Raw genomic sequence first — 25,117 nt, forward strand, 5'->3', positions numbered from 1 at the left:
TGGTTTCTACCAATCAAAATTCATTATTTCAGAAATGGGTGAAAAATCTATTCAATTGAGAATATCAGCAATATTTCGTCTAAACACCATTCTGCAAAATGCTTCTGTTTTAATATTTCATTTTATAGGTAATGAATTGATCACCGAATGTTTTGAGGGTTGGAGTAAATTTTGATGTATAAGTAATGTAATGAACCCCAAGTACTATGTATAATCATGTACATTTACTTACTATACAAATACCATAAGCACGTACTTTTTTTACTTACCGTGTATAATTTATAGTCTGTGTATTTTCTGTAGGCGGTTCAAGGTCACATTTTATACCTCGTAACCGGTTGTCTGCCTCGCAGCACTGAGGCAGATAACAGTGTCACTCATTTTTTTTTTTTAATTTTTTTTTTTTTTTTACACAGCTGTTAAGGTATTCCGAAGGTAAGGTATTCCCGAAACGTATTGGCGTGGGGAAAAGAACAAGCTTTGTCGAAACCATGGCAACGGAGAAGGAGAAAGAGTGAATAGGGAAAACGAGTATCCTTGAAACGCCTACAGAAATTACACAGGCAGTCAATGACTAGTTTATTATGTATAATCAAGTATATTTACTTACTATACAAATACCATAGCCACGTATTTTTGACTTACCGTGTATAGCTTATAGTATAACCATGTTTAATCAACGATTAGCTTATCATGGATAACCGTGTCTATTTATTTACTATATAAATACCATGACCATGTATCGTTATTTACGTGTATAGCTTATAATATAACCCTGTTTGGTTAATGACTGTTTGATTCTTTATTTTTTTCCCCATTTTAGGCGGAAATGTATTCGATAGTTCCCCCCCCCCTTTTACTTTATGAATGTAAAGTAATTTAAGTACTAAAAATGTCGAAATTTTCGACATCGAAATTTTCATAAATATGTATCCATATTTTGAACTTTTCTAGTCCGTACAAAACATTTCCAGAATCATTTCTGGTTTTTTTTTTTTTTTTTTTTTTTTTTTTTTTTTTTTTTTTTTATCGATATATTTGCTTGAGAATACAATAACCGAAAAACACAGCCAGGCAGACATATTATATTTAGTATTCGCTCTCAATAATAATATTGTAGATTTATCTAATTTTGGACGAAATCTATCAACAAGAATTGTCTAATTGTCTTTCTTTGCTTAAACACATTACTGGCAAGAACAGTTGACATTTATCGGGGTTTTATCACAAGAATTGTTAACCTACACCAAATTCGCGACCATATCCGTCAAAGAGTCCACTCTCTGTCGATGTGTCGTATATAAACAAGGTATTTCAAGAACTCACCAATCTAGATGATTGAATTTTGGTATGTGGTCTTTACATCCAAATTGCTGATCTGAATCATTTTTGGCTGCATTCAATCAAAGAGAGGAAATGTAAAATATAAACTCTCCATTCATTATTTTGTCAGTGGCGTAGTGACAAGGGAGATATACATGCCCGAGTCTTAGGGGACACATTGGAGAAAAACATTAGTGAACTAATACCCTTTTTTAATGCCAAATTTAATAATGAAGCAGAAAACTAATGTCATTTCTTGGGTATTATTTACTTTTTAATAAATGAATGATGGAGGCAGAGGGAAAAATAAATAAGTGAACTCGAAACACCTATGAATAAAATGAAATTATGATCACATCATGCTTAATTTGAAAGTATACAGTGAAAGTTTGAAGGGGAGGATATGCTTGAAGAATTATTTCAGCACCAGCTATTTTTGACGATAGTTGCCTCGCAGGAAATATTGGCTGTGTTTATTTTCAATTGAATCTTATCAAAAAAAAAAAAAAAAAAAAAAATTTAAGCATCAAATTGTGATAGACATTAAATTTATATTATTAAACAGTCTTACATGTGTTAATTTTGTTGTGTATATAAACTGTCTTGATTAATTAAATCGGAAACAACATTGTTCTTAAAAAACATAATTGCTTGTTTTATCAGTTTTCTGAATTTTGCGGCAATATAGATTTATTTCCTTATGTCAAATACACAAATATTAAGTAAAATAATTATTTCATTATTTAGAATTTTTATAGCTTAGTTTAATGGCCACTCTTCTTAATTTCATTCACGTTTTAGATCTCACTGAGTTTGAAAAACATATTTTTGGGAAATGTCCGTCTGTCTGTCAGTGACAAATATAACTCAAAAATGGCTTCAGCTAGACATATGAAATTTGGTATACGGTCTTTTCACCAAATTCGAAGATTTCTGTCAAATTTTAAGCAAAATCCGTTCAGAGGTTCGGTTTCTGTCCGGTTTTTTTTAATATAACATGATACGGCACATACATTTAACGTCTATAATGTAGACATTTATCTCATTGGATTTGGATTTTAGACATCTAAAAACCTAATCCAATGAGGGATTGAGCGTCTGATAGTCTGTACTTTCAGAATCATATAAATTCGCAAAAAAAAAAAAAAAAAAAAACCGCAACCTCAAAACCGCAAGGAGTTAAATATAATTAATTTGTTATGGAATTTTATGATTACAAGTGTAACTTATAATAAATATTTGATTCGATCGATTGGAAAAAATGTATTGGAAAATACAGCTTCGTTTTGTGGATGTTATTAACTGCATGCCAGGGCGTAATCGTCCAAAAACTCACCGATAATGACACGATAGATTCAGCAAAAATGGCAAATTCTCGCCAAATGTTAATATTTCGTAATTATTCTGCTCCAAAGCCATGTGAGGCGTTCTCTGATATAACACCTTTTTTAGAGAATATGTGAGAATGTTTTTGGCAAGTATTCCCAAAGATTTGGTAATAAAATTACAAAATTTTTATCATATTATATTCACAAAAGATATGACAAAAAAAAACTATCCAAATTCCTTCACCGTTCTTACTTTCCATAGAATATTTATAGCAATTGTTTATAGCTCTATGTTTTACAGCTTACTCTGTATAGTGGCAACACAGATATACATTCATTTTCAATAAAGTAGATGTTGAAAATTCATTAATCTTAAGGTAAAATATATTAATCTTAAAGATAAAATATATTAATAAGGTAAAATATATTACTCTTAAAGGTAAAATACATTAATAAGGTAAAATATATTAACCTTAAAGGTAAAATATATTAATAAGATAAAATATATTAATCTTAAAGGTAAAATATATTAATCTTACAGGTAAAATACATTAATAAGGTAAAATATATTAATCTTAAAGATAAAATATATTAATCTTAAAGGTAAAATATATTAATAAGGTAAAATATATTAATAAGATAAAATATATTAATCTTAAAGGTAAAATATATTAATCTTACAGGTAAAATACATTAATAAGGTAAAATATATTAATCTTAAAGATAAAATATATTAATCTTAAAGGTAAAATATATTAATAAGGTAAAATATATTAATCTTAAAGGTAAAATATATTAATCTTAAAGGTAAAATATATTAATCTTACAGGCAAAATACATTAATAAGGTAAAATATATTAATCTTAAAGATAAAATATATTACTCTTAAAGGTAAAATATATTACTCTTAAAGGTAAAATATATTAATAAGGTAAAATATATTAATCTTAAAGGTAAAATATATTAATAAGTTAAAATATATTAATCTTAAAGGTAAAATACATTAATCTTAAAGGTAAAAACTCCTAACCTAAAAAGTATTTCTGAACTTTAGATGTGTAAAACGGTGTTTATCCGCAGCTGTGTGAATTTTTCTTTTTCTTACAAACCTACATTCCTTTGCTTGTATCCCAAAGACATTCCGATATCCTATGATAAAACTGGGCGCGAAATATTTCCCCAATCTATTCATCCCCGCGTTGACCCCTATACCCGACATAAACAAACAAGACCCAAACGATAACCATTGAAAACTCGGCCTGTCGAAAGGTACGACGTAAGCGTCGCGCCGGACCTTTGTTTGTTTACTTTTTGCCACCCCTGCTCGTTCGGAGAAGCAAGGAAGAAATAAAAATTTAAGGAAGAACAGAAAAAGAAAAAGGAGAAATCGACATCGTATTTCCGGCGCATGCGCACTGCTGGAGATTTCACCTATTGGTGAGATCGGAAGAGCGTCCGGCTTCAAAAAGGTTTTGTCTGATTTGAAGCGAGGAGTCCCAAGATCGGATAGCAGAAGAATTAAAAGATGTTCGCTAAATTGTGTATTTTAGCCCTGGTGCTGTGTTACGTCGTGGTTGCTTCGCATCAAAGCGTGAGATACAAGTATTTCGATGGTAATGGAAGATTTATTTTATTTTGTGATTTTAGTGTATTTAAAAATGCTCAACATTTTTTATATTTTTCATGAAAAAAATTGGTTTTTCTTATAATTTTATTAAAATAGCTAGCTTTAATAGTTATTATTAGTTGATTTTAATAATGAATAGTTAATTTCAATTTTTTTATTATTATTTCGATAATTGAAAATATTTTTTAAAAATTCAGAACTAAAAGAAAAACATAAAAATATTTAACTCTTTCATTTTTATTTATTAACTAATTGCTGGTAAGACTTAATACTGTCATTGTTATTTTTTTACTGAACATATTTATCATGTTTATTATATATTTATCAATTTATTTTGTCAACTATAATTAACTGTTAATATTCGTATATCTAATATTAAAATTCAATAATGCACGTTTCAGAAAAGTTATATTATGATTTGAAATAGTTTCTTTCCCCCCCCCTATATATATTGTTTTTTGTCGTTCGAATCTCTTTTTCTCAATTAATACAAAACTTAAAACTGCGTTATAAAAAAAAATAAGTTATAATGCTTATAAGATAAAAATAAGTTATCAGTGCTTAACATTTTTTTACCGGTTTCTGGCATAGCACATCCTGTTTGGGTTAAGATATATTGCGTGCTTAATATTTAAATGAAAACATAATAGACATTGAAGTGAATTACCAATCTAATTATCAATAAGCTCGTATACGTCAAGACACCATTAAGAACGTAGTCGTGTATTTTCAAACCAATTAAAGCTGTCGTCTTTATAAGTAGAACCTGATAGCTATGCAACAATATTTTCAAAATAAGCATTTATAATAAAATCAAGTATTTTCCACGTGCACTTCTTTAAATAATATAGACATCATAGATGTACTGCTTTCACGTCTTTTTTTTTTTTTTTACAGTCATTATTTTCCGAATTTTGCTTGTATTAATCATTTTATTATATAGCCGCCTTAAAGCTCTCTAAACCTAACACTACTTTTGTATCAATGATTGCAATTCACACCAAATTACCTAACGTAGCTTCTGAAAAAAAGTTTTCAAGAACACAGGGGAAAAAATTATTGTCATATTTTCAGAACTAAATCTGCCTTAAAGATTATTTGCGGTCCATTGTTTGCCTTTGAATACGTCATGAATATCATTAAATCAGTATTATTATTTTCCGAATTTAACCTATATTAATCGTGTCACTTAGATAGCCATTTTAACGATCTTTAAATTTAACAATACTTTTATTACAATTACAAAAACTACTGACTGCTGTTTACACCAGTTTAGAAAGAGTAGCGGCTGAAAAAAAAAATTTCTATGAACCAAAGGAAAAAATTACTGCTGTAGTAATCAGCCTTTACTGCGGAAATAAATCTGCCTTTAAAAAATTATCTGCGGTCCTTTGTTTGTGTTTGAATGTGTTGTGAATATCAGAAGTGAAAACTATGATATTTTCCGCTGGTTGCTTCTTTCGGATGTGGTAATGAAATCGCAGTAAAGATCAGGAAATGATTAAGCTGTGGAATTCATCTGGTTTTTAGATTTCATTTGGGAATTTTTTTTTTACCACTGTTTGCAAAATAATCGGTATTTCCATAGTTTTTTTCATTTTTTAGCCTTCTTTTTTCTCTTAACAATAATCCGAAATTTTTATTAAACTGTGTTATTAGCTATATTAATCTATCACTGCATGAATTTTGCAATTAAATACATCTTATCGAATTAAGAAGCATTGATAATTTTCGAAGTGATTAAGTTGTTTATGATTTAAGTGCAAAAGAAAATTTCAAAATGGATATTAAGAACTAAAATATATTTGGATGTTTAAAAATATATGGAAATGTCTCTCAAAATGGGCACCGCAGCGCCTCGTGTAAATTTGAACTTCCTAATATGAGTGACATAACATATCATACGGTTATCAGCTTTCATTTACATTTTTAAATCACTTTTATAGATCACGAAATTTTATTCATTGATTCAGTTTCATTTTTGCGAAGCACTAATCATAACTTATCTCCTGCATTGAAAAATATCTGAGGGTCAATCATAAAAGTTAGTGGCATTGCTTAAGAAAACAAAAGTTAGTAACATTGTTTAAGAATACAAAACCGGATCGAAATTTAACTTTATTTGTATACTAAAGTTCCATGCAAAATCGACTTATCGATGTAAATTACATCCGTCATTTAAACATTTGCCGGCGTCCTGGCATAGGGGTAACGCGTCTTCCTGGGCGTCCTGGGTTCGAGTCCCGGTTCGGGCATGATTGTTCTTCATCTGTGAGGTGTGTGAGTGTCCCCCCCCCTGTAAAAAGGGGTTGTGCAAGCGAATGTGTGAGTTTCATCTTCATATGAGCTGGAAGTCAGACCTCTGCCCTCGGGTGCTCAAGGGTCTGTACCTTCAGAAGCTACTGCACCCCCTTTCCATGGTAACGCGGACACAACATCAGCATCATTAAACATTTGTCAAAGCAAGGCACACGTTTTTCAATGCTTTATGCATAGAAATTCCGTTCAATGTCGGTCAGTTTGTCGGACCCTCTCTCTCAGCGTCATCACGTCCGTTCTCAAACATATAGAACCACTTCGCGATGGTTTTATGTAACTTTACATTCTCACCGAATACTTTATGTAATTGCCGATAAATTTCCGTGAATATATTTACCCCTCAGAAAACGAATCTCTGCGACCATTTCCAATTTGTACGTTAACTTGTAGCTTCCAGGACATGTCTAAGACAGTTTATGAAACTAAAATTGCCACGTGAAATCCCCTTCACCATAACACACCTATAAATATATGACGTGTTGCCACGAAGTTTCATCAAAACAGTCATTCACCAAAAATCATTAACAAAGAATGCAATTAACTTTTTGACCTACGTAGTTTCAAAAGGTTAAAATCAGTAATTTTGAATGAATTCAAGGCCCATTTAATGCCACTGCTCCGTCCGTATTTACTGCTGTTAAAAAAGATAATCTTATTGACCTTGTGAAAATTTATTATTATTTTGTAAGTATGTATTTTACAGTAATGTGAAGTTTCGGTTGTCTGTGAAAGGTGAAAAATCCACTTCTGTGTGTTGGACTCTTAAGTTCAAAACCCGATTTCATCAAAGAACCGGCGTGTATGCGGGCCTGGTGTATGCTAAAACAGATATCTTGAGCCAAAACCTGCTGGTTTGGTGCGGAAATGAGAGGGAAGTGCCAACTCAGCTGTCGCTCTAGGTATCCGATCGGTATTCAAAATTACAAAGCAGTACTAAAATAGTTCTAATCTTACTTCCAAATGGAACATTAATATAATTAAATTAAAACCCTTTCCTGTAGTGACGAAGTTATCTTTTCTTGGATGGTATTTCGATGGTATTATCGTTTCTTGGATGGTATTTTGAAGAAAAAGATGAGTGGTGATCGGTCCATGTTTATATATTCAAATATTGATATATTTAGAGATATTTTTTTCTTGGATTGTACTGGAAGATACGGAAAACCAAACTTACACACAATAACCCCTTTTTCAAGTTAATCGTCGATCTGGTGAATTCAGAGGGGGAGGGGAGGTAACGACAGAGAGATAAAGAAGGTTATGAATTGTCCGAGCGGGGGTGGCCACGGAAACAAAATGCGTAACATTCTATGAAATATAATAGGGGGCAGAAAATATAATGAACAATAAAACGCTGCTCATCCTTTCTAAGTTATAGAAATATCACAGAGCGACTACTTTAACTTCAAATAATTATTGTTAAACAAATTTTTCGCACGTGCGCACATTGAAAGTATGTAATTTAATCACGAATGATTGAATGGTTATGGATTTATAAACAAAGATTCTAGATCACGTGTTACAGATTCTTTCCATGTTTCATTCTGGTAGTTTGTTATCATTTTATCAAGCAAACTATTCGTAAGATAGTTACTACGGTTACTCTATGCTCACATTGAAATAAGAGACAAAATTCATTTCCCGTCTGTGTTTGGCATCATGTCTCAAATCAGCATCTTTCAAAAACATGCCATTGCAATCGTTTTTCTTTTCATTATTTTTCAGCATCAGATAGAAATTTTTGTTGCACATGTTTATACGAATAAATACTAAAGTATCTACTATCACAATAAAAAAAATCACCAAACTAATTTCAGTAAATACAGATAAACGTTTTGTTAAATACTATTGCTTAGATGCATATTTTCTCACTAAGAAAGGATGTTATCTTTTCGTCATTCATTTTCTGAACTCTTCTGTTACAAATATAAACTATGATTAGTTAGGGTTCTTTTCCTGTTTTGCGTGTCACGCGTTTCCTGTTTTGAGTTTCATCTCTCCGTCTATAAATCTGAGAAGCACTTGTACAGTTTGATTCTAGTATATTAAGTCTCAATGTTGCGACAGTGATATTTTCCATGATGAAAGAGTTAAATTCATAAGTTAGATAATTTTCTCATATGTGCGTCTTTACTTATTGAATCAATGGTGGATTTAAATAATTTTGATCTTAAGCAGAGCCCATTGGAAGTCTATGTTTTTATTAACCAATGAATGTGGTCATCTTTAACTTAATTTACATAATTATTAATTATTTTGTATGTTAGTATATTAAAAAATATTTAACTAGGTATTAATTAATGTTTACCAAACTTACAAAAAAGCATATAATTATTGAGATATGCTTTAATGAAAAGTAAACCTTAAAACAAAACATTAAAATTATTATTTTACAGAATTTGTCAAATGTAATATAACATAATTTATTAAATACAAAATAATATCTTTTTTATTTAATAATTGCTTTGATAATTCAATGCAAATATACATTTTTGTCTTAATGCTTCAATTTATAGATTTTATATTTTTTAAATTTTATTTTATTTATTTGACAAATTGGCAAATGACATTTTTAATCGACTTATCTTCCGCCCCAAGCAAGTAAGTTGATGTTTGAAATCAGACATTGCCTGTAATTTCAAACATAATACGGATACCATGATTAAAGCTTTTAAAACATCCGTCCTTGTGATAACATTTGACTAATATGTTTTGTTTTTCAAAAAAAAAAAAAAACTTTCGCTAATGGTGCATAAATTCATATGTGGAAAATCAAATTTTGATGATTACATAAAATAAAATTATAAAATGGGATATCTTTATTGATAATTAACTTTAAAATGTGTAATTTAATCCAGTATTTTTGAATACAAGTTATTCAGAATTTTTAAAAAATCTTAATGTCGATAATTATATATTTATATTATGTATGTAATGAACTAATATTAATATATGCAATAGTATTCTAGCTATCAGTATTAATTGAAATAAATTCTGATTTAATTAAATGATCGAATATCCAAATAAATGGATAATTTTTTTAAATTATTTCTGAGTGGGAGAGCGACATTTTCTTATGATGTATTCATTTGACAACTACAAAATAGCGTTGTTTACTTTTTGAATATTCGTATTCTGTATTAAAATATTACTGTTTGAACATAGCCAAGATTAGTTGTTTTACCCTTTTCCTTATTATTACTAGAGAAGATTTTGTCTACCGATTTCTTTGTTTTTCTTTAATTAAATAACTGGAATTTGAATTATTGGGATTTCATTGTAATTAAACAATTGATTTTCATTTATGATGATTACCAGTGTCAGTTTTGGACATTCTGCTGTCCTTGGAAGAACTTATTATAAGATTCCCTCGTTTAATAAATTAGTCAATTTAGTTTCACAATTCAATTTAGCTTTGAAACGTGATCAGCATGCTAATGATTTACTTTAGATTAATTATCTTTCTTTTATTGCCTATATGAAAATCATATGATTTTATTTATTTTCTTGATTTATAATTGAGCAGAATTCTCATCTAGTGAAAATATTATTTAAACAAATGTTCAATGTTTATAAATGTTTTAGTAACCAAGGGAATGCAATGAAACAGATGGGAACCTGACCATTATACTTGGCAAAGTATTGATATTTTCCTAATATTTTCATATCATAACACTTGTATTTATTCATTTTTTGGCACATAGTTTAATTGCATTTTTTAATCGATTTGGCTACGGCTTTTCACAATCCAGCGGTCCTCGGCATTTGCCTAACCTGCCTAATCCAAACTCTGGTCATAATGATTATCAAATGTTCCTTTTAATAACATGGACAGAAATATGTGTTAAAACCATTGAAAAGCAAAGAAAGCAACAGTAAGCACCAGGATTGACCTATTATCAAGAGAAGATTAATGCCAGTTCAAAAAATAAACAAATTTATAAAAAAATAATAAAAATAAATATAAAGCTCGTTCTTTATTTTATTCTTTATATGTAAAATATATTTTTATATCAGTCTATTCTGTATGCAACAAATATAAAACATTTAAATTTAAAAAAAAAAACATGCACATTTTAATATAAAAAAGCAAATACTTAATTTTTTTTTTTAATTTCTGCATTTAAAGTTTTTATTTATTTAATTCTTGATAAAAATTGTCTGAAATAGTTTATTCAGTTGTACATTAGTATGTAGAGTTTTTATACTTCATTATGTTGTCATCATTGACGAATTTCTGAATAGACAGCTGCCTAGAGTTGACAGAGACCGCAAACAGATTAATTGAAACTTGTTATTAGCTTAATGGCCAAATAAATAAACTCACAAAACGTACGAGTTTTATGAAATTTAAAATATTAGAATAACTTGAACGCCTTAATAACATAAAACTGTTGTACAAATTTGGTCTTCACGAATTAATAAGCAAGTGAACAAAAAAAAATAAGCTTTCTAGAAATAAAAAAAGAGCTAAAATAAATCATTTATATATCGGCTAAGTTTTAAAAAGTGTAGAAATGTGAAACTAAATTACCTAATTTATTAAAAGCTTCTCAATGTGCATTGCTAGGGCACCCCTGGATAAAGTCTTCGATAAACACTTGGAAAATAAGGTCTTGGGGCCTCTTCCCCAACTTTTAAAGTTAAAATTTTGACCAACAGAAAGAGTAAAACATTTAATTGCATATTACGTTTTAACAAAATTGGTTTCAGTATATCGCATATAAAAAAAACTGCGCAGTTAAAATGCAATTTTAAATAAAATAGGAATAAAAATGATAAATTTGTAACACGTTTTAATAATATTTAATAATCGTAATGACCCTTTTTTTAAATTATAAAACACCAAATTTGTTTTAGAATTATAAAATAATATAAAATTTTCAAATGATATAATGTTATTAAAATGAATGCTCCAAAATTTAAACAATACTCGATTTTAATTTGAATAAGCTCGATTGCACGGCTTTTGTTATTAAATATAATTATAATTTGTGCTTTATATATATAAAGCGCAATATTAAATATCTTTGAATATACATAAAACATGGAAGGCCCTTGGCCTCAAAAAGCTACTGCTTACTTTGCCTATAAAATAATCCAGTTCTAGCCACGGGCCGAAAAATACCTAAATCTGTCACTAGATGTCATCTCATCTACACCAAAAAACAAGTATAATTATATTCAGATGTGTAAGTCATATGATTCATGAATCCAATCAAACATGACAGCCCTGAAAAGGACTGTCCGAAACCAAGTTCCTCTGCACTCTTGGTAAACAAGGTTCTTTGTTTTGATGTAAACCGAGTAGACATCACGCATTTATTCTAATAGTTATTCGTCTCTGTCTTTTTCTACTTTCTTAATGGCTGAGAGATCAGTAACCTCGGACTCTCTGAGGGGTATCCATCAAAATAAAGAAAACAGCACGCCTGTCAAAATCGGGTGGCGTGATCTTCTGAAGATGGAACCACGTGCGCGGAATATGAAACCAAATTGCTCCTTACCCTTGCCCCTGCTGACTGAAAAAAAAAAAAAAAAAAGGAAGGCAGCTGTTTTGGCACTTAAAAGTAATTCGAAGGAGAATAAAAAAAAAGATCTATCTATCTCGCCTTGCCGCGCCTTATCGACCTTGAATGCATTGTCAAAGGAATTCATTATGTATTTCCAGTGATTATATCAGAATACAGAGAGAGAATAGTTAATATTTGTGTTCATTAGAAAACGTGTTTCAGTACATGACCATATCGAATAACCAAAAGAGATCCAGGAAGTTGGTTACATGTGAATGTAGATTTGATTTATAAAATAGAAATTGTTATGGTCATCGATAATTTTAAATAGATACATAAAAAAAAATGGAACTGCAAGCACTGTATAAATATAAAATGCTCTAGAATGTATAATGCTTTACTCCTGAATGGTTTAGCTTTGTTAGCAAACATATTTGATGACACTTTCTTCTTTGGGATTGTCGCGTCGTATTCTACAATTTAGAGTTTATAAAACATATCTGAGACATATCTGGATTCCAAGTAACTATTTTTATCGAATTACAGCGACTGTGAGTTCATTTTAGCTTGTAGTTTAAAAGTTATTAATAACTTCGATCAAAGTTAAGTACAGAATGAAAAGAGAGGAAAAGTGAAATTTATATAATAAAAATGTATTTGAGAAAAACCAATTCGAAACGAAATTACATTGTTACTTTTTTTTCTTCACGTGTACAGCAGACCACCCCGCCACCACTGAACTAAGAGGTATCCACCGATTTGTTGTGGCCGGATACTGTCTTATATGTTGTAGCTAACTGAAAAATGAAACCAAAGAGCTGCGTTATTTTCTATGAAGCCTGTTTAATTAAATGAATGTATAATCTATACCTTAATTATTATTTGTATTTAAAACATATGCAGTATTTTTCTCGTATGGAGAAAAGACATTTTAAATTCTTGGAACTATCCGTACTAGCATAAGATGTTCGGCAATTATTATTAGGATAATTTCCTGATATTGTAAGCTATTAAGAATATGTGAAAATACCTCTAGAATTTGCTTATCGATGTAAAATATTAATGCAGCTAAAAAATTTGTCAATAAATTTGGACAGTGTAAGATTCTATTTCAGTATATTCTTTAATGTTGGAAACATTGGCAGCAATTCACTTTATACTTTCTGATTACTTGTGCATATTTTTACTTGTGCATATTTTTAAACATTTGTACTAAATATTCTAATTTTTTTAATTCCTTAGAGTACCTGTTGCATTTGGAGAAACGCCAACAGACAATCCTAGTCGAAGAAGTGGAAATCAAGGTTGCTAGTCCTTTGCTTATTCGAACAGGTAGGGAATGAACAAAATTTAAATAATAAAATCTGTTCCCAAAATCACTATGAATTATGCTGATTCAGTTTTATTATTATTATTATTATTATTTATATGATTATTAGGTATGTCACTGTTTCAAATGTATGAAATCTTATCAGTATAAATATGTATGCGAGACAGATTATAAGATTTGAAAGTATGTGGATTTTTCAACAAATTTAAGTGGTTTATGTATAAGCTTTTAAATTGATTTATAGCAGCATAGTATGAAAACATTAATAATTTTTGAGCAGATAATGTAATTTTTGAGCAAATAATGTCATGTGCAAAGAAAATTTTATTATTTAAAAGGACCACAGAGGGTTGCACAGTATTGTACGATACTATATTATATAATTCAATGTTCAACAATATAATATAATGCTTCGAATATTGTTTAATATCATGCAATATATGTGTATTCTTAGGAGCAGAACGTAAATTCCAAATTTCATTGGTAAATCTTAAAATTTCTTATTGAATTCTCCTATATCCAATTAAAAATTTAAATATTTAAATTAAATATCTCAAAATTGCATGACATTTGAAGCATTCTTTGAGCAGATACTTTCACTATACTTAAAATTCATACAAATATTTTCCACTTACTAAGTAATCTCATTGCTATGCCATTACTATACTTATCTGGTAAGTCCGGAAGTTAAGAACCCTGAATTCAAGTACTCTGTGACACTCCCCTCAAATCAGCATTATAAACACCTTAAAAATGGTTGTTTAGCATATTACCTTTAAAATATGTCTTTTATGTCTAATATGTTTTAATATGTCTTTGAAATGTGTACCAATAAGAAATTGGAACAAATGTACCTTTTCTCATTTAATGATGTAATAAATAAAATTTATATATGTGTATATAAAGGTAACACTCTTAATATGCATTTAAATTTCAATCTCTTACTTGACACCACTTGATTGTGGGTCGATGGGCCCTGACACTCTTCCACATCTTGCGGGGGATTGTAATGATATCTCTAAATCTAAATTAAATCCTAATTAATTTCCAAATTTTTGTCTTAATTTAACCCATATTAACTTAATTCTAAAATGTTCTCTTATTTTCTGATTTAATTCCACTTTTTACATTTAATTAATGCTACATGTGCTCTGTAAAACTGCTTTAATCAGCACTTTCAGACGCTCCAGGTGAAGAGATAAATATCTGTCAAGCCAAGCAAATTCTTTTAAAAGATACCAATATTTCCTTTTCCTAAGTCTACACATGTTAAAGAATCCCTATCAGAATCTCATAGTATAAAATCACTGAGAAAATATATTTCGTGCTCTTTCCGCGTGCTGTGACTGACGTATTTTGTCGCCTCTCCCTTGTACATAAAGTATGTATTGTAAAGTATGTACTTGTATACCTCCCGGGATAGAATAAAGCGAAGTTTTAAAATTTTCAAAAGAGCCTGTTCTCATTTCAACCACGAAACTGCTTTAAAAATATGTGTTTCTACATTATATATATATATATATATATATATATATATATAAAGCAGTTTTACAGAGCACATGTAGCATTAATTAAATGTAAGTGGAATTAGATCAGAAAATAAGAGAACATTTTAGAATTAAGTTAATATGGGTTAAATTAAGACAAAAAATTGGAAATTAATTAGGATTTAATTTAGATTTAGAGATATAATTACAATCCCCCGCAAGATGTGGAAGAGTGTCAGGGTCCATTGACCCACAATCAAATGGTGTCAAGTAAGAGATTGAAATTTAAATGCATATTAAGAGTGTTACCTTTCCTTTAACTTTATATACACATATATAAATTTTATTTAATGATTGTAAAAAACATTGTAATAGCATAATAATGTTTTAGGTTTGATTTGTATATCTTTATTTTATTTTTTAATCGATTCTTAATTACATAGTTGCGATAATGTTCACAATAAAAAAATTGTATTTAATATCATTGCTCTAAAATAAATTTAAATCCAGTAGCTGAAACAAAAGTAGTTCAATGATATATTTCTAATTATCTTTAGAAAATTATTAAAATTAGCGAAAACGTTTTACGAAAATAAAATTTATTCGACTGGAAAACTTACTTTTTAAGTTCTAATTAGTGTAAAAATGGTTTTTATGCAATGATATTCTCTGAAGTTATCGAAGAAAAACATTAAAATTCTTATTAATTTTTACACTATTTTGAACTTAGAAAAATTTAATTTAAATTTTGAAAAATGCCTTAACTAATTAATAAATTACATCTTTAAAAATAACTATATATAAATTTATAAGCTCTGTGGCCACTAATCGTCCCTATATAACACGATGAATGATTTTTTTTTTATCTTGATTAGCTTTTCACGCATTTCACAATTTATAAATAGTACACTAGCTTATAAATTTTATTATATTCATAAAGGGCATAAACTAAGCATCAGTATCCAAATTTTATAAAATAGGTCATCTTACTAAAAAAAAATCTGCATTTCCGCCAATTTGAAATATATGATTGATATAATCGCTGTAACACGTGTTAAGGTCGCTGCTATCTGTGTGTCTATCTAGATTACAACATAGCGACCAGCTATTAAAAAATCAATTCCCTAAATCCATTTAATAAAAATATCACATCTAAATCTGTTATCGCTATCCTTAACTCACAGAAGGGGGGAAAAAACTGTTCCAATGAAGGCACTTCTACTTTCAGTATAATTTTCTCATTACTATCGCCATGAGACCTTATCTCGGTGATCAAGCTGATAGATAAAGGCCAAAGTTTTTACCATGAATGCTGAAGACCAAGGAAGATATCTTATTATCTTAAGATTGACCCCCTTTTTATGTTTCCTTAAATGGGGCATATACCCGCGGTAGAAGATCCTTGAACTCATGTACTGAACTTCTTACAGTGCAATTTTTCGTATTGATAGAATTCGGCAAATTTTGTCACACTGTCGATTGATAAAAAACATCAGATAAAACGCCATTAATTTCATAAATTTTCAGCTTCTTTGATATTAAAAAAAAACGAATAAAATCTTGAATTGGAAAATGTGAACAGGAAAAATATGCAGTTTGTTAAATATTATTAATAAATTAATTTATCTGATCATGTAAACATAGATTGAAATTAGTAGTTTAATTTTTTATTCTTATATTAATCGCAGTACCAAAATTAAACCAGATGTTTAAAAAAGATCTCATATTTATACTGAATAAAGCTTTTTTTTTTAATTTTAACGACTTTCAAGTCTTATCATTATATAGAAACATTAAACCTAAACAGTAACAAATAATAATTATACACATATTCATTCGTCTTGAAAATATTTCAGCGGGAAAAATTATTTAATTCTTCAAAATTAGAATTCTTTATTATATCATGAATATTTAATTCTGATGTTCCTGTTCTCACGAATAAGAATTCTTATTTAATTATTTAAAACCGATGCTGCCTTTTTTTCCCTAAATTTCTTTTCTAAAAATTAAAGCTTGCTTAGTTAAAGAAATATTTCAATGTCGATGTTTTTATTTCAACTTTCTTTTTCTCTATATTTAAATTTTGTCGATAAGGTTAAATATTTTTTTTAAGGAGGGTTAAAGATGGAAATTTAATGAAATAAAAACATGTATTTTGGCAGTACTTCAAAAGTTCTTACTAATTATTAAATAATCAAGACTCCATTATTCTGTTTCATCCTTTTTTCTTTTTTTCTTTTTTTTTTTTTTTTTGCATTTTCCTTTTAAATACCAAAAACTTTTTTTTTTTTTTGGAAAATCCATATTATAAGTTTTAAATTTAGAAATTAAAATTAAATTTAGAAATGAAATTCTAAATTTTAATACTATTCTTCAATAATTTTGGTGCATATTATGGCACAAAAACAATTTTTTTTTTTACGAGTTTCTAAATTTTTAAATTTTTTTTAATGATATCTGTTTTATTTCCTCAAAATGTTCCTTTAATTTTAAAAATATCTTTTGAATTCCTTATAATTAAATATATTGATTTCATTCTTTTCAAAATAAATTTTAAGTACAATTTGTATCAATGCGTTTAGTTATTTTACTGATATTTAATTCCAATTTTATTGTTATGAAATTTTTCACATCTTTGCCCTTGCCAGTATTCAAAGCAGAATTTCCCTATTTTATTTTATTTACACGATAATATTTTTGACTAGTATTCCTCTTGCAAACTTCATGACGTGTGCGCAGAAAGTAATAATGAAGCATTGTAGCCAGACGAATTAAGCCTAAAGCATTATTATGTTATGATATTTTGGACAAGAAAATGGAGAAGGCAAAAATGTTTTTTTTTTTTTTAAGTAAAAACAATCGCAAAGAATAAAAATGACTTGCATACTTTTAATATCTATTAATTGTGCAAACGATTACTTTTTCCAGGTCTTGTACGAAGCAAAGAAGAGCAATGCTGCATGCTTGGACAGATAGCTGGCGAGAAAGGGTATCATTGTTTTTCTAAATTCTACGCTGCCCGCATATTGTACAGAAACTACAATCGAGCTCACAACAAAAGGATCCCAGCACTGTTAAAAGGCAAACCCAATCCAACAGCTGACAAGCTCATGCGCAGTTTTGGACAGTGTGTTGCCAACAGAGGAGCCATCTTCTATAAGTGCTGTCGACATGCTGCCATGCGCAGCTCTTAAATACCCACTGTACAAATATGTAAATAATTTAAACAGTGCTTCATGGCTCAGTCGTACTACTGATTGTTTAATACAGAACTCATTCGCATTATTTCATTCTAAAGGGAACTTTTTCTGATGCTTGCGAATCATGCATGCATGATCCTTATCAACGAAAAGTTGTAACATCAGGATTTAACCTGTATTTTTTATCACATTATCATCATTCGAATAATCACACGATATTATTTACGGTAAACAATTTTTATCTACAAACTCACGAGTTTTTTTTAATAAATTACTTCATCTTATTTAAGAACACAAGAAAAATTACATGGCTCGCACATTTCATTGTAAACATATATTACGAGGCAAGCATTCGTGTAGAAAAATATTTGTATTTTTTTATACCTTGTATATTTTTATTTTACACTTTGCTAGAATGATCTAAACATCTCATCTCTTACACAGAATTTTCGACAAATCTTATCATCATCATTTTGTATAGTTCACTCTGTGTATACGTATTTTGTAAATAAAAAAAAAATTGGCATAAAAAAACTGTTTATTTCTTTTTTTGGTTCTTTAAACTTTTATTTCACGAATCGTTTGATGTTTCAAACAATTCCCAAGTTGCACAGTATATTGTATAATTTAATGAAAGTTGAAGAAACAATATTGTATAATATATTTTACTATATGGAAACAGTACAAAATATAAAACTTTTAGTTATACTTCCACAATATTGAAAACCATACTTGTGACAAAATAAGAAAAAATAGAAATTCAATTAAATTATTTTACATGTGTGAAATGTTATTTTTGAAGTTGTTTGATATCTTAAAATATTTTTAAATATTTCTTCAAAAATAGGCAGAAAATTGATATTAAAATATTTGCAGAAAATTTTTATTTAAAATAGTGACAGAATTAAACAATATGAAACATTTAATATTAATAAATAGAAAACATTTTGTAACTTCCCTATATTTTACAATATACATTGTTCATAATAATTTTAATTTCAAGGACGAAATCGATATTATTCATTCATTATAATTATAGCTGTTGCTTAGAGACGCCTTTTTTCCTCATCAGCTGTGGTTGCCATGGGAATCGGCGCATGCGCAGTTTTTCTAGAACTTAGATACGGTTTTTTTATTCTTAGCTATTCAGATTTCTAATGTCACAAGATGCGATGTAACGGGGAATATCTTTGTGTTCGTGTTCGTCAATAAATGTCATTCTGTGTTTAATGATGTCTTTGATTCTTGAGAGTTAGAAAATAGATTTTAGACTTTAGATCATAGATAATTTAAACCACTGAACCACATAATAAATTTAGAATGGCACGAATGCATTTAGAATTATTTCTTGAAACCTCTGGCGCCATAGACATCAACTGCTGTTATATGGAAAAATACTTAAAACGGAAGAAATAATCGCATTATTTTTTAAGATATTAATGTTTTTTCAAAAACAAATAGTTTTCTAAGTATACAATGGAGTTTCAATAATAAGTATAATATAGCCGCCACTTCAGCATCTTGACGTCAAGATCTAATATTTCCTTTTCTTTTTTGACTTCGCTATGATTCTTTTTTTTTCTTGTGCCGTAAATATCGCCCTAATTACAATCTAAGAATAACTTCAAGGATTTCTTAAAACTCCTCAAAGGTGTAATAGAAGACCTTTTATTTGCTCCTTGTGAAGTAAAAGATATCCCTGTATTTTTCACACGTGACGTAAGTGAGACGGATCATTCATTCACTTAATATCTTACGATGGCACTAGGGGTTATCTATCGATCAATTTTTCGCGAAAAACACACTATCTGTAGGTCATTGCGTTAAATGCCATATCAGATTCCATTGACGGAAGCGTCTGAATATGCAATGAGAGACACTTACGTAAAGCAGACGATGAGTCAGGACATTCACCTACCATCACTCAGTGTAAGATGGCAGATTTCAACAAATAATCGCATTTTCAACGATTTATTTCAATTTAGTCTTATTTACAGTAATAAATCACATTTGATTCTTTCAATATGGTGCAACGAATTTTGAGTGATAAGTTGATGAACTTAATTTATTTAAAGGTAACCTTTACTAACCGAATTGTAGGTTATTCTGCCTCTGACTTGCCCCATATTATGTATAGGATTGCAATTATTCTGTGGTCACAAGAAATAAATATACAATTTTAACACATTTATTGATATGGAATAAAAATGTATATGTATAAAAACTGTATATATAAAGTGGTAGTTATTTTCCCAAAATTTTCTTGTATATTGTCAAATAAAGATTTTATTCCAGTGAACACCTTGCATGGCATTAATGTCCAATAAGCACGAAATATTAACCTTTGGCCCGAATGTAGTATTTTTACTGAATCTATCGTGCCATCCTTGGCGAGTTTTTTGGCGATTAATCACTGGCATATAGTCAAAAGTATCCAAAAATCGAATTTGGGTTTCAGACGCGTTCTTCCCATTTCATTGAAACAAAAATTTAACACAAAACAACACTTAGAACCACAAAATCAACCATCAAATTTGATATATTTAAGTCATTAGGGTTTTTGAGTTATCGCGTTTTAAAGTTTAAGAAGTACTGACAGACAAACAGTCAACCCGTTATTGGTTTTAATTCAAACTCTGACAGGTATTTACACTATAGATGTTAAATCTATGTATCGAATTTTATATCTATCTACCTCTCTTCATTTTGTAGTTATCGTGTTAAATCGTATTCTAACAAACGGACAGACAGACTTCTGAACGGAGTTTGCTCAAAATTTGACAGAAATCTGCAAATTTGGTGTAAAGACCATATACCAAATTTCAACCGTCTAGCTCAAAGCGTTTTTGGTTATCCTTGTCACAAACGGATATTTTCCAAAAATACCTTTCCGAATTTTCGAATTCAGGGAGTTCTAAAACGTCGTGATTCGTCAAAATCTCGAATTCGAATTTTTTTAACGTTTACTATACTTTCTCTACACTTCTTATATGAGAAAATAAAAAATTGTTCAATTCCGTTTGTTTTCCAGTGCCGCATTAAAAATCGCTAACCCTAACTTCAACTTGTTTCGGAAGGATTAGAATATATTCGATGTCAATTACTTTTCATTGTTGCTATAAATACTACTAAATCAACCTGTCTTTTTATTACATGTTTTCATTTTTTTTTTCCAAAAGTGAAAACAATTCTAAAAAAGTTCTGCAAATCCTATTCAAGCATCACTTTATCTACTGTTTATTCCATGTTGTGTTCGACAACAAATAAATATGTTCGTTGTTCGAACAAAAATTATTTTCATAAATTTTCTCTATCCAGTTGTTTACACTTCGTTTAACCATAAACAAGTAAATGTGATATTAACCTTACTATTTAAAATTATGAAATGTGATATTAAACATTAATAAGCAATTACAACTGAAACCAAAAGGAAAATCTTAAAAAGAAACAAAGCTCTAATAACACAAGACACTCTATTCTATAGAACAACATCGTGAGGATATCGAATAATATTTTGTGAAACAGCTGGCGATATGAAATGACAAAAAATGATATCACTATCGAGCGCATCTTAATTATCTCTTGATGTGTGATTGATAAAATACTACCTCACCGCAAATAGTACTTTTTCTATCATGCATCAAAAATCTTATTTGAGATCTTATTAAGAATGATCGAAAATCTTATTACTCTTTGTCTTAATAAGATTTGTCTCCTCTTTCGCAATATAGTGGTCCCAGGCACTCTGTCCAGTTAATGATCATCTCTGTATTATTCTGTACCAAGTTCTAATAGTAAAAACAGAAATTTCTTAAAATTGATGCTTTCAACAACAATTAGTGTAATATAATGATAATGAATTATAACGAATATATTTATGATATTTATATATATTTTATAATAATGAATAACATTTATGTTTAATTTATTTTAAGTACGTATTATATATTATGCTGCAATGTGTTATTAAATTATTATGTCCAATCTATCATATTGATGGATTGCGGTACATATAATTCATATGCAGACTTACAAAATTAATGCACTCAGTGGTTAATAAATGAGCATGTATAATAGCCATCTTTTTTTATTTTAAAAATTCAACAAAATTTTAATCAAAATCCTTAATGGTTTTTTTTTAATTCCACCAAGAAACCATCAAAATGATGAGCTATTTATTTTAGTTTTAAAAGTTTTTTTAATTATTATTCAGTCATTCCATTTAAATTAACTACACTTTCGAATTTTACTGATTTTTTTTTCTCGTTTTTTTAAAAAACAGATATTAAAAAAAGAAACCGAAAATTTTGCTGCAATAAGCTTTGAAATTTTCGTTGACCCGCAATTATTTTCATCTAATAGTGAATATGCACTGTACTGCAGTTAAATTGAGAAACATTCATTCGACTTTAATTAAATGCACTTTCGAATTTTGCTGCTATTTTTACCCTTCTAAAAACAATCACTAGAAATAGAAACCGTAAATATTGCTGCAATCTGTAATAAACTCGTAGTTTTTATTGACTCGCAATTATTTTCATCTAATGATGAATATGCTCTATACTACAATTAAATTTAAGAAACAATCATTAGACTTTAATTAACTGCACTTTCGAATTTTGGTGCTTTTTTTACCCTTCTAAAAACAATCATTAGAAATAGAAACCGTAAATATTGCTGCAATCTGCAATAAACTCGTAGTTTTTGTTAACCCGCAATTATTTTCATCTAATGATGAATACACACTGTACTACAATTAAGAAGCATTGCTTGAGAGCCTTTTTGTCTAGAAACTGGGAAAAGCTGTCTCACTGTCATATACTTTAAGACAAGATTTTTTTTTTTTTTTTAATCTGAGGGCCTAACCGTTAAATCCTTTCTATTTAAAAAAAAATAATTAGATACATAGATTGTGAATGAAAGTTGTCATTAATACATGGTAAAGTAAAAATATAACATAAAATAATAATACACAATACATAGAAATTGCACATTAAACAACAAAATGACTTAAATGATCGAAGTCTATTTTTGGAAACAAGGATTAATAAATGCATCTTCTCATTGTTTTTTCGACCGACCTTGGCTCCAGGTGCTGAAAGCTGATTGTCTGGCTGGATCCAAGACCTTGAGAGAAAATGCAAGGCCGAAGCAGGTTTGCATCCCAACCTGTCTATGAGAGCTATTAGTCATTTTTGTTTTCATGTAAGGTACTGCAGGATCCAAGATGTCTCTTTCTCGATCATCAGATTGTTTCTTTAAAATTTTAATTTAGAATATTTATTACAATTCTTCTTGTTCCTTTTAAAAATTGATCAAAGAAAAATTTCTTGAATTTAAAATTGTTTTAAGCATCAATTGTTGCGTTGTAACCTTTGCTTCAATTATTTGCTAACAAAAAAATATTTTTCAAAATACAAAAATTGTGCTTAAATTTTAATTTGATTTGAGCTTATACAAATTTACTTTTAAAATATCCGTTTCAGTTTCTAATGCATCATTTAAAATAAAGCAAAACTTTCCGGAAAGCGGGAGTTATGTCATTAATACATTGTGAGCATGGCAAAGTTAATTTTCAATAAGAAATGTATTAGGCATAAGTAAAGTTTTTACAGTCCAGTTATGACGAGTTACCGCGTTTTCCGACGGCCCAGGTTGACCGTTCTGTTAATTTGTCATTTCATGTAGATGTGGCCAACTGCCTGACGGCATAAATAAAAGCCAAGTGCCATAATCTAGGCTATAGTTTTAATTACATAAATTTACATTATGTGCATTGGTTAATTGTTGTGAAATGTACAGCTTTGATAATTTAAGAAATATTTTCTTAACCATCAACAAACACAAGCCAACTGGACATGGCGTCCTCTCCTGTCTCTCTCCTCGCTTCTTTTCCACCCCGTCCCTTTCTTTTCCCTCCGGTCAGTGCTCTCTGGGGGCGACCTTGGAACCCGGGATGCAAAATTTGACAGAATATCGCCCTGTGGAGTGAGAGAATCATGGCCGATCCTTACTACATAGTTCAGATTAGGAAAATCTAAATTAATTTAAATATTGTTTTGATTATAAGGGGAAAATAAAACACACATGAAATGAAAGAGTTTTTACTACATATCTATAAATAGGTATATGGCATTGGAAAAAAGGTACAAATTTCGGCTTCTGATAATAGCTTGGGCAATTGTTTAAAAGTTCCATGGTAAGAGCAGTAGAATTTTCAATGTTTCTCATAAAGTGCTACCATCTTTTATTGTTTGGATAGTTCTCAATCACAAAAAGGCAATTCCTGTGATTTTTTAACAAGTTTTTATAAGCTCGCTTTCTGCTCCGACTATCAGTTCGGTGCAAATTTTACAATCGATTTTAGTTTGTAATCGATTTTTAGTTTCCTAGCTCTCCCGCTCAGCTAGAGAACTGAAATTTTAAACATAGTTCAGAACTGGATGACGATACAATATTAACCCGTTTTCTTATCTGCCCATTTGGTATACAAAGTTTGCAATGGATAAAAACTTTCATTACCAATAGATGTCGCCATGCTATGTCGTTAGTTCATCGGGAAATTAATTTAAAAGTGATTATAATTTCGCACACACAAGAATAAATAGCAGAAAATAATTATTTAAAGATATTTTAATATACCATGCATTCAAAATGTATTAAAAAATAAAAAAATATCTCATAGTCCCCATACAGATTTTTTATCCACTACAGATCGTCCTGAAAATTCGTAGCAGATAGCCATTCAGGTGTTTTATTCCCCGAATTTCACATTTAATTTCGCTAAAACCAACATTCCTTGCTATCGTATATTTAACCAACCAACCAGGTTGCCAAGCGAATTGGCTACATATGGTTGGAATACCAAATATATGTATTTATTTTCATATATGGATTCTTTTAGACATATATAGAACAGTTTTCTTCCATTTGAAATCATTTTGTATTTTTGTAAGACACATTACTTATTAATGCACCAATAATTCCTAC

General features: G+C 29.3%; 1 protein-coding gene across 1 annotated transcript; it reads left to right on the forward strand.

Annotated features, from left to right (window-relative positions):
• The first annotated feature begins 4,106 nt into the window (after positions 1-4,106).
• LOC129966049 (uncharacterized) lies at positions 4,107-18,320 on the forward strand. The gene is made up of 3 exons (XM_056080402.1): positions 4,107-4,264; positions 13,353-13,442; positions 17,856-18,320. Exons 1-3 carry the CDS (start codon positions 4,177-4,179, stop codon positions 18,119-18,121), a joined length of 444 nt encoding a protein of 147 aa, XP_055936377.1. The 5' UTR covers positions 4,107-4,176; the 3' UTR covers positions 18,122-18,320.
• The last annotated feature ends 6,797 nt before the right edge of the window (positions 18,321-25,117 follow it).

The sequence above is a fragment of the Argiope bruennichi genome, chromosome 4 (assembly GCF_947563725.1).
Source record: "Argiope bruennichi chromosome 4, qqArgBrue1.1, whole genome shotgun sequence".
Taxonomy (NCBI): domain Eukaryota; kingdom Metazoa; phylum Arthropoda; class Arachnida; order Araneae; family Araneidae; genus Argiope; species Argiope bruennichi.